This window comes from Mizuhopecten yessoensis, unplaced genomic scaffold (genome assembly GCF_002113885.1).
Source record: "Mizuhopecten yessoensis strain PY_sf001 unplaced genomic scaffold, ASM211388v2 scaffold716023, whole genome shotgun sequence".
NCBI lineage: Eukaryota > Metazoa > Mollusca > Bivalvia > Pectinida > Pectinidae > Mizuhopecten > Mizuhopecten yessoensis.
The window spans coordinates 1-12,750 of record NW_018479909.1 but is presented as its reverse complement, the minus strand read 5'-3'; the positions used below and the strand labels follow the sequence as shown (position 1 = coordinate 12,750).

Genomic DNA, 12,750 nt, shown 5'->3' with positions numbered 1-12,750 from the left:
GTATAATAGATACTTTACAATACGTGTATAATATATACTTTACAATACGTGTATAATATATACTTTACAATACGTGTATAGTAGATACTTTACATTACGCGTATAATATATACCTTATAATACGTGTATAATACAAACTTTACAATACGTGTATAATATATACTTTACAATACTTGTATAATAGATACTGCTCAATACGTGTATAATAGATACTTTACAATATGTGTAGACTATATACTTTACAATATGTGTATAAAAGATACTGTACAATATGTGTATAATAGATACCTTACAGCACGCGCGTAATATTGTCTTTAACGCGTTTGATAATAATAGCTTTATATTTAAAAAAAACAACGTATATAGATAAATGACATTAAACTACTCTGTATTTCTACTTGCACGTCTTTATTAATAAATTCATTTAACATTTCAATTTCAGAATCATCCTCAAATAATGTTGCATACACTTACGAAGGCTGTTGGCCGTTCGACGCACTTACGAGAACATATGGCGCTGAGGATTTTCAGTATATGACACTACAGCTGTGTGCTGACCACTGCCGGGCGCTGTCCCTTCCACGCATGTTGCTAGAGGTACGTTTTGTTAATAACACTTTCGAACCATATATCTTGCAATTTACTATTTAAAATTTCGGCATGTGGTCTCTGTCCTAGTTAAATTGAAAACAAATTCTTGTTGTTTCGTTGTTTAATCGTGACATGAAATATATCACTGAATCAAATATACATCGCATCCATCCTTTTCACAAATGCAGCAGTGGTTGTTCTTTTATGAGTGAAAAAAAGACCTACGTTAGCCGTATATTGTGTTTATGAACATCAACTCTATTCTAAGCATCTGATTTGTTTCAGTAGATAAATAGAGATCCTTCGTGTCTAGTACTTTATAACACTAGAGTATAAACGCGGGACATGTTTCATTTGTCGCGCCTTTGACCAATCCATCATGGCCTGACCCGTGATAAAAAGTAGGAAGCGACTAATGTCGGGCTTCTGCAGAATATTTGTGTTTTAGTGCTTTGTATTTTTTGTCATAGCTAACGTTTTCACCACTGTAGACCATCATGGACTCATCCAGATCAATGCATGGTAGAGACTACTAATGTTACATAGGGGTGAAAGGGTTTGCATTCACCTGACACCTCTGTATAGCTTTTTGCCATAATCGTGTGACGGGACAAGTGCCATGTTATCGTATACAATATATGGTATTTCATTGAAAAGACATTTTAAAGTGGCCATTGAGCTGCTTTGTCATCTGACAAATGTAAAGTGCCTCGTTAATATGACCTGAGAGCTGTTGAGAGAACGCTAAACATTGGACAAGTATCAACCACAAAGTACGATGGTAAGAGCAGACTTAGACATTCCAAGCGTGTCAGTTTAAAAGAGACTAGAAAGCAAATGTTCGCCAGGTTTGTTTTCAATTATAACGAAGTTTCGAATAAGAATTGCCTGAAAAGCGATCGATAGTGGTTGCCAATGCACAAGATATTCAACAATATTTGTTAATTTTCGTTTCATTCACATATGTCTTAATAAAGCACGTAAGGTCTATATAAAAAGGTACCAATAAATAAATAGCATTTTCCTTCACTTTTAGATTTAGATAAACATACTATTTCATGACTGATGAATCAACAAAACATGTCATGACATGACGGTTGTACTACGTGTATTATTAAGTTATATAGTAATAACATGTAATGACATGACGGTTGTACTGCGTGTATTATTAAGTTATATAGTAATAACATATAATGACATACCGGTTGTACTACGTGTATTATTAAGTTATGTAATAATAACATGTAATGACATGACGGTTGTACTACGTATATTATTAAGTTATATAGTAATAACATGTAATGCCATACCGGTTGTACTACGTGTATTATTAAGTTATATGGTAATAACATGTAATGACATGACGGTTGTACTACGTGTATTATTAACTTATATAGTAATAACATGTAATGACATGACGGTTGTACTACGTGTAGTATTAAGTTATATAGTAATAACATGTAATGACATCCCGGTTGTACTACGTGTATTATTTAGTTATATAGTAATAACATGTAATGACATACCGGTTGTACTGCGTGTATTATTAAGTTATATAGTAATAACATATAATGACATACCGGTTGTACTACGTGTATTATTAAGCTATACAGTAATAACATGTAATGACATGACGGTTGTACTACGTGTAGTATTAAGTTATATAGTAATAACATGTAATGACATCCCGGTTGTACTACGTGTATTATTTAGTTATATAGTAATAACATGTAATGACATACCGTTGTACTACGTGTATTATTAAGTTATATAGTAATAACATATAATGACATACCGGTTGTACTACGTGTATTATTACGTTATATAGTAATAACATGTAATGACATGACGGTTGTACTGCGTGTATTATTAAGTTATATAGTAATAACATATAATGACACACCGTTGTACTACGTGTATTATTAAGTTATATAGTAATAGCATATAATGACATACCGGTTGTACTACGTGTATTATTAACTTATATAGTAATAACATGTAATGACATGACGGTTGTACTACGTATATTATTAAGTTATATAGTAATAACATGTAATGACATACCGGTTGTACTGCGTGTATTATTAAGTTATATAGTAATAACATATAATGACATACCGGTTGTACTACGTGTATTATTAAGTTATATAATAATAACATGTAATGACATACCGGTTGTACTACATGTATTATTAAGTTATATAGTAATAACATGTAATGCCATACCGGTTGTACTACGTGTATTATTAAGTTATATAGTAATAACATATAATGACATACCGGTTGTACTACGTGTATTATTAACTTATATAGTAATAACATGTAATGACATGACGGTTGTACTGCGTGTATTATTAAGTTATATAGTAATAACATGTAATGCCATACCGGTTGTACTACGTGTATTATTAAGTTATGTAATAATAACATGTAATGACATGACGGTTGTACTACGTGTATTATTAGGTTATATAGTAATAACATGTAATGACATACCGGTTGTACTACGTGTATTATTAAGCTATACAGTAATAACATGTAATGACATGACGGTTGTACTACTACTACGTGTATTATTAAGTTATATAGTAATAACATGTAATGACACACCGGTTGTACTACGTGTATTATTAAGTTATATAATAATAACATGTAATGACATACCGGTTGTACTACGTGTATTATTAACTTATATAGTAATAACATGTAATGACACACCGGTTGTACTACGTGTACTATTAAGTTATATAGTAATAACATGTTATGATATACCGTTGTACTACGTATACTATTTAGTTATATAGTAATAACATGTAATGACACACCGGTTGTAATACGTGTATTATTAAGTTATATAGTAATAACATGTAATGACATGACGGTTGTACTGCGTGTATTATTAAGTTATATAGTAATAACATGTAATGACAAACCGGTTGTACTACGTGTATTATTAAGTTATATAATAATAACATGTAATGACATACCGGTTGTACTACGTGTATTATTAAGCTATATAGTAATAACATGTAATGACATGACGGTTGTACTGCGTGTATTATTAAGTTATATAGTAATAACATGTAATGACATACCGGTTGTACTACGTGTATTATTAAGTTATATAATAATAACATGTAATGACATACCGGTTGTACTACGTGTATTATTAAGCTATACAGTAATAACATGTAATGACATGACGGTTGTACTGCGTGTATTATTAAGTTATATAGTAATAACATGTAATGACAAACCGGTTGTACTACGTGTATTATTAAGTTATATAATAATAACATGTAATGACATACCGGTTGTACTACGTGTATTATTAACTTATATAGTAATAACATGTAATGACACACCGGTTGTAATACGTGTATTATTAAGTTATATAGTAATAACATGTAATGACACACCGGTTGTAATACGTGTATTATTAAGTTATATAGTAATAACATGTAATGACAAACCGGTTGTACTACGTGTATTATTAAGTTATATAATAATAACATGTAATGACATACCGGTTGTACTACGTGTATTATTAAGCTATACAGTAATAACATGTAATGACATGACGGTTGTACTGCGTGTATTATTAAGTTATATAGTAATAACATGTAATGATATGACGTTGTACTACGTGTATTATTAAGTTATATAGTAATAACATGTAATGACACACCGGTTGTACTACGTGTATTATTAGGTTAATAACATGTTTGTCTGATTACGCTGCACATTCAAACAAATATGTTATAAAAATAAAAGAGAAAAAAATGTTTAAACAACAGTTACCTAACAAACATAGCAAAGCCAATTTAAAACATCATACACATACATATATAGCTGATACACATACATATATAGTTGATACACATACATATATAGTTGATACACATACATATATAGCTGATACACGTACATATATATATAGCTGATAAACATACATATATAGCCGATACACAAACATATATAGCTGATACACATACATATATAGCTAATACACATACATATATAGCTGATACACATACATGTATAGCTGATACACATACATATATAGCTGATACACGTACATATATAGTTGATACATAACGCAAGGTATTCAGTGAATCAATAGTCTGTCAGGTATCCGCGGCCCCGATTCTTTGAATACATTCAGATAGTTGTAGGCAAATGTAAACGTTTATTTCGTGATATCTTCTAACTAGTTGTAACACGATCAATGGTCCATTTATGTTTCGTTAAAATCAAGAAGGGTTTTTTTCGGACTGCTTTCACAGGCCCAAACATCATTTATTAATAATATTATCATGATGTATCCCGTGTGCCGATTTTTGACTTGTCATAGCCACAGGAAATGTTAAATCCATCAGACTTGATACTCATGATTACCTCATCAAAATAATGATGCATGAATTTGGACAATTGGCAATCTTGAAAAAACATTAGCTGTACCAAAAAGACAAAAATTCAACGCCTTTACGTTTTATTTTCCATCTGAGTTGCGTCAATATTCCCTTTTTTATTTTTTAACTTAATGCTTTACATCTCCATCGATATATCGGTAAAAGGTCAAAGGTCAACAGTTCTCAGTACAAGTTGTCCCTAATGATTGATGTGTACCGATTTTAGCTATATTGTAAACATTTTGTGGATCTATATTAGATTTTAGATTTTTCTAACCGGCTCTTAGCAAACATTACCGAAAAGATTTATGATGGACGGACTTCTATTGTGAGTGTCAGCCATCTATGATGTAATACTCTGAAATAAAAGTCAATGGTAAGCAAGAGCTACTCAGTCTTTGCCATTTTGTATTTTTTTTTTTTAGATGGGGTATAAGTGCCAATGTGGAGATTTCTCTAACTCACCGACCGGTAGAGTTGACAGCCAGTGCTTTAAAAGCTGCAACGGTGACACAAGTTCACCTTTCTTGTGTGGGGGCAATTCTAACGTGTATGCTGTCTATCCGGTGCCGGGTAAGTGTTGACTGTTATATACAGTGCCGGGTAAGTGTTGTCTGTTATATACAGTGCCGGGTAAGTGTTGACTGTTATATACAGTGCCGGGTGAGTGTTGTCTGTTATATACAGTGCCGGGTAAGTGTTGATTGCTATATACAGTGCCGGATAAGTGTTGACTGTTATATACAGTGCCGGGTGAGTGTTGACTGTTATATACAGTGCCGGGTAAGTGTTGACTGCTATATACAGTGCTGGGTAAGTGTTGACTGTTTTATACAGTGCCGGGTGAGTGTTCACTGCTATATACAGTGCCGGGTAAGTGTTCACTGCTATATACAGTGACGGGAGGGCGTTGACTCTTATATACAGTGCCGGGTAAGTGTTGACTGCTATATACAGTGCCGGGTAAGTGTTAGTGCCGGGTAAGTGTTGACTGCTATATACAAGGCCGGGTAAGGGTTGGCTGTTATATACAGTGCCGGGTAAGTGTTGATTGTTATATAGCACTAACTCTCCATGATAGTTAAGTGTTCACTGGTATATGACATTAAACTGTTCATGTAAGACAAGTGTTCACTGATATATCACAACAAGCTATATACAGTGCCGGGTAAGTGTTCCCTGCTATATACAGTGACGGGAGGGCGTTGACTCTTATATAAAGTGCCGGGTAAGTGTTGACTGTAATATACAGTGCCGGGTAAGTGTTGTCTGTTAGGGTGAGTGTTCACTGCTATATACAGTGCCGGGTAAGGGTTGACTGTTATATACAGTGCCGGGAAAGTGTTGACTGCTATATACAGTGCCGGGAAAGCGTTGACTGTTATATCCAGTGCCGGGTGAGTGTTGTCTGTTATATACAGTGCTGGGTAAGTGTTGACTGTTATATAAGTGTTGACTGCTATATACAGAGCCGGGTAAGTGTTGTCTGTTATATACCGTGCCGGGTAAGGGTTGATTGTTATATACAGTGCCGGGTGAGTGTTGATTGCTATATACAGTGCCGGGTAAGGGTTGACTGCTATATACAGTGCCGGGTAAGGGTTGACTGCTATATACAGTGCCGGGAAAGCGTTGACTGTTATATACAGTGCCGGGTGGGTGTTGTCTGTTATATACAGTGCCGGGAAAGTGTTGACAGCTATATACAGTGCCAGGTAAGAGTTGTCTGTTATATACAGTGCCGGGGAAGTGTTGACTGCTATTTACAGTGCCGGGTAAGTGTTGATTGCTATATACAGTGCCGGGGAAGTGTTGACTGCTATTTACAGTGCCGGGTAAGTGTTGATTGTTATATAGCACTAACTCTCCATGATAGTTAAGTGTTCACTGGTATATGACATTAAACTGTTCATGTAAGACAAGTGTTCACTGTTATATACAGTGCCGGGGAAGTGGTGATTACTATATACAGTGCCGGGGAAGTGTTGACTGCTATTTACAGTGCCGGGTAAGTGTTGATTGTTATATAGCACTAACTCTCCATGATAGTTAAGTGTTCACTGGTATATGACATTAAACTGTTCATGTTAGACAAGTGTTCACTGGTATATCAAGTGTTGACTGCTATTTACAGTGCCGGGTAAGTGTTGACAGCTATATACAGTGCCAGGTAAGTGTTGTCTGTTAAATACAGTGCCGGGTAAGTGTTGACTGTAATATACAGTGCCGGGTAAGTGTTGACTTCTATATACAGTGACGGGTAAGTGTTGACTCTTATATACAGTGCCGGGGAAGTGTTGACTGCTATTTACAGTGCCGGGTAAGTGTTGACTTTTATACACAGTGCCGGATAAGTGTTGACTGTTATATACAGTTCCGGGTAAGTGTTCACTGCTATATACAGTGATGGGAGGGCGTTGACTCTTATATACAGTGCCGGGGAAGTGTTGACTGCTATTTACAGTGCCGGGTAAGTGTTGATTGTTATATAGCACTAACTCTCCATGATAGTTAAGTGTTCACTGGTATATGACATTAAACTGTTTATGTAAGACAAGTGTTCACTTGTATATCACACCAAACTGTTCATGCAAGACAAGTGTTCACTGGTATATGACATTAAACTGTTCATGTAAGACAAGTGTCCACTGGTATATACCACCAAACTATTCATGTGGGACAAGTGTACACTGGTATATCACACCAAACTGTTCATGTTAGTCAGAAAGACAAGTGTTCACTGGTATATGACATTAAACTGTTCATGTAAGACAAGTGTTTACTTGTATATCACACCAAACTGTTCATGCAAGACAAGTGTTCACTGGTATATATTACTATATACAGTGCCGGGTACGTGTTGACTGCTATATACAGTGCCGGGTAAGGGTTGACTGCTATATACAGTGCCGGGAAAGTGTTGACAGCTATATACAGTGCCAGGTAAGTGTTGTCTGTTATATACAGTGCCGGGTAAGTATTGACTGCTATATACAGTTCCGGGTAAGTGTTGACTGTTATATACAGTGCCGGGTAAGTGTTGACAGCTATATACAGTGCCAGGTAAGTGTTGTCTGTTATATACAGTGCCGGGTAAGTGTTGACTGTTATATACAGTGCCGGGTAAGTGTTGATTACTATATACAGTGCCGGGTAAGTGTTGACTGTTATACACAGTGCCGGATAAGTGTTGACTGTTATATACAGTGCCGGGTAAGTGTTGACTGTTATATACAGTGCCGGGTAAGTGTTGATTGTTATATAGCACTAACTCTTCATGATAGTTAAGTGTTCACTGGTATATGACATTAAACTGTTTATGTAAGACAAGTGTTCACTTGTATATCACACCAAACTGTTCATGTACGACAAGTGTTCACTGGTATATGACACCAAACTGTTCATGTAAGACAAGTGTTCACTGGTATATCACACCAAACTGTTCATGTAAGACAAGTGTTCACTGGTATATCACACCAAACTGTTCATGTTAGTCAGGTGTTCACTGGTATATACCACCAAACTATTCATGTAAGACAAGTGTTCACTGGTATATCACAACAAACTGTTTATGTAAGACAAGTGTTCACTGGTGTATCACACCAAACTGTTTATGTTAGTCAGGTGTTCACTGGTATATCACACCAAACTGTTCATGTAAGACAAGTGTTCACTGGTATATCACACCAAACTGTTCATGTTAGTCAGGTGTTCACTGGTATATACCACCAAACTATTCATGTAAGACAAGTGTTCACTGGTATATCACAACAAACTGTTTATGTAAGACAAGTGTTCACTGGTGTATCACACCAAACTGTTTATGTTAGTCAGGTGTTCACTGGTATATCACAACAAACTGTTCATGTAAGACAAGTGTTCACTGGTATATCACACCAAACTGTTCATGTAAGACAAGTGTTCACTGGTATATCACACCAAACTGTTCATGTAAGACAAGTGTTCACTGGTATATACCACCAAACTATTCAGGTAAGACAAGTGTTCACTGGTATATCACAACAAACTGTTTATGTAAGACAAGTGTTCACTGGTATATCACACCAAACTGTTCATGTAAGACAAGTGTTCACTGGTATATACCACCAAACTATTCATGTAAGACAAGTGTTGACTGGTGTATCACACCAAACTGTTCATGTTAGTCAGGTGTTCACTGGTATATCACACCAAACTGTTCATGTAAGACCAGTGTTCACTGGTATATACCACCAAACTATTCATTTAAGACAAGTGTTCACTGGTATATCACAACAAACTGTTTATGTAAGACAAGTGTTCACTGGTATATCACACCAAACTATTCATGTAAGACAAGTGTTCACTTGTATATACCACCAAACTGTTCATGTAAGACAAGTGTTCACTGGTATATGACATTAAACTGTTCATGTTAGACAAGTGTTCACTGGTATATCACACCAAACTGTTCATGTAAGACAAGCGTTCACTGGTATATACCACCAAACTATTCATTTAAGATAAGTGTTCACTGGTATATCACAACAAACTGTTCATGTAAGACAAGTGTCCACTGGTATATACCACCAAACTACAGNATATACCACCAAACTATTCATGTAAGACCAGTGTTCACTGGTATATCACACCAAACTGTTCATGTAAGACCAGTGTTCACTGGTATATACCACCAAACTATTCATGTAAGACAAGTGTTCACTGATATATCACAACAAACTGTTTATGTAAGACAAGTGTTCACTGGTATATGACATTAAACTGTTCATGTAAGACAGTGTTCACTGGTATATCACACCAAACTATTCATGTAAGACAAGTGTTCACTGGTATATCTTAACAAACTGTTCATGTAAGACAAGTGTTCACTGGTATATCACACCAAACTGTTCATGTAAGACAAGTGTTCACTGGTATATCACAACAAACTGTCCATGTTAATCAAGTGTTTCAACCAATGAGAATGTAGGGGAAATGGGTCATCTAATATGATTATTATTTACTGTTGTAGACGCATTACCGTTCCAGTACAGTTATGAGGGATGCTGGGGGAACTCAAACCTGAACATGCAAAATTACCTTTCTAAACCCTACATGACCGTCACAATGTGTAACAACGTGTGTTCGCCGAGGAACAGTCCTTTATTTATCATACAGGCGAGTAATCTGTATACGGCTTTAGTAGAAATTATCATATTTGTTGAAGTTCCTGTGTGGCCTTTGAAGCAGAGCAAACTGCTTCATTGACTTAAAATAATCAGACTTTATGCAATGTCCATCAACACTTTCTCGTACATTATTTTCTATACTCCCGACCATATATACATAAATCGTTCGAACTTTGCTGAGATACTGAGTGGTATATATTACTTGTTGATATCTGTTTCTATCCTCTTGCTTAAGACTTTATAATACTTCGGTCAATATATCATTTTCGTTTATATATAACGATCGTCACATTATGCAAGTTGGTCAAATTGCTCAGCTAGCAAGTTTAAGTTAGTTCCTTATTCGTTAATTAGTATTCAATTAAGGTAACTAACTTAACACTGTGTTCCTTGTTCGTTAATTAGTATTCAGTTAAGGTAACTAACTTTACACTGTGTTCCTTGTTCGTTAATTAGTATTCAATTAAGGTAACTAACTTTACACTGTGTTCCTTGTTCGTTACTCATTGGAACCTATTTTGACTAATATTTTTTTTACGTATTAATACATGATGTATTTAGCAATATGTTCCTCGAAACTGTCTTAAAACTCAACTAAGCCTCATTTACACAAATCAGTAAAATAAGGTTTCAGGAATTATAATACTTCGAGAAAACATTGTTCTAACACTGGATACTTATTTGATGGTTATTACAATTCCCAGTCCTGTTTATCATTTTGCTTATTGCGTCTCTGTTATAGTATATACAAAGGTAGATATAGGATATAAATATACAACATTTGATATAGCGCCCTATCTAGCTAACATAAGCCACCCTAAAGCGCTTTACAGTACATAGATATACAATTTTTATACAGTCAATATTATGAGCAAATATCTTAATCAATACAATATTGAGGAATTCGCAGGAACTGCCTTATCAGTCGCTAACTACTATTCATATGCCACCTGGCTAATATCTCCCTATGTGTGTATGCCTGTGTGTGTGCTGGAGATGTATTGTGTTCTGTTTGTAGTGGTACCGTGCTTCCAACGGTATCGTTTATAGTGCCACCCCACTTGAATGCTACAGCACAGATACCGCAACACCCACCCAGACCATTTTATACTCTACCAGGGTTGTTGGAGTTGTGTGGGCAGTAGAAAAACACTTTCTCTAAATATTCCATGCGTGCGGCGACTTCGGGGATCGAACCCCAGACGCCTGCTTGGAAGGCCGGAGTGTTAACCACTCGACCAATCAGCCCATGAACAGACATTATATTACGTATTCATGTGCCTGTACATTATGAAAGTGATAAGATATGTGTTTAATTCACAAAAGCATAATATGTACATACAACACTACTTTGCTGGGAGCTAATATTTATTAGAATTTATTTATCAATAGGCCAATCGGCATAGTTATGTGTTGCTGGATAGATGGTGGATAGATGATGGATAGATGATATGGATAGATGATGGATAGATGATGGATAGATTNGATGGATAGATGATGGATAGATGGATAGATGATGGATAGATGATGGATAGATGGATAGATGATGGATAGATGGATAGAAGATGGATAGATGATGGATAGATGGATAGATGATGGATAGATGATGGATAGATGGATAGATGATGGATAGATGATGGATAGATGATGGATAGATGATGGATAGATGGATAGATGATGGATAGATGGATAGATGATGGATAGATGATGGATAGATGATGGATAGACGATGGATAGATGATATGGATAGATGAGATGGATAGATGATGGATAGATTATATGGATAGATGATGGATAGATGATGGATAGATTATATGGATAGATGATGGATAGATTATATGGATAGATTATATGGATAGATTATATGGATAGATGATGGATAGATTATATGGATAGATGATGGATAGATTATATGGATAGATGATGGATAATATAACAGATTAACTAAACATCAGTAGTGTTAATGGCAGAAATAAAATTCGTCGTTTCGCTTATTAATTAGATTAGACCATTTATGTATTCACCAACACGTCCGGACAATAGGGGAGCACTGTGAAAACAAGACCCATGAACTTTGAACTCTGTTAAATTCTAATGTTGTTCTTAGACTGAATAAAAGGTTCAATCTCGTGGCATCAGAAGTCGGGTAGGTAGTTCATAATGAGGTTTTTACCTTGTGGGTAGCTAAAAGTAGAAGACACTTACCAAGTTTGATTAATATTAAAAGGGGAACACTATGTAAACAAGACCCCCGAACTTTAAATTATGTTTATTTCTAATATTGTACTTAAATTCAANTTAGGTGTAGTGGTCACACTTTCCAATGTGATGGTTATATTAGGTGTAGTGGTCACACTTTCCAATGTGATGGTTATATTAGGTGTAGTGGTCACACTTTCCAATGTGATGGTTATATTAGGTGTAGTGGTCACACTTTCCAATGTGATGGTTATATTAGGTGTAGTGGTCACACTTTCCAATGTGATGGTTATATTTGGTGTAGTGGTCACACTTTCCAATGTGATGGTTATCTCAAGTGTAGTAGTCACACTTTCCAATGTGATGGTTATATTAGGTGT

The 12,750-nt window shown here is 35.3% G+C and overlaps 1 protein-coding gene across 1 annotated transcript in view; it reads left to right on the top strand.

The window, feature by feature from the left end:
- Nucleotides 1–10,164, top strand: part of LOC110441549 — a gene marked incomplete at its 3' end in the record, with an annotated part of 36,349 nt that extends 26,185 nt beyond the window's left edge. The window contains exons 5-7 of the mRNA XM_021484730.1: nt 443–597; nt 5,429–5,576; nt 10,015–10,164. Of these exons, the coding sequence (XP_021340405.1) occupies nt 443–597; nt 5,429–5,576; nt 10,015–10,164 (453 nt within the window). The remainder of the gene's footprint in view (nt 1–442; nt 598–5,428; nt 5,577–10,014) is intronic.
- Nucleotides 10,165–12,750: the final 2,586 nt, after the last annotated feature.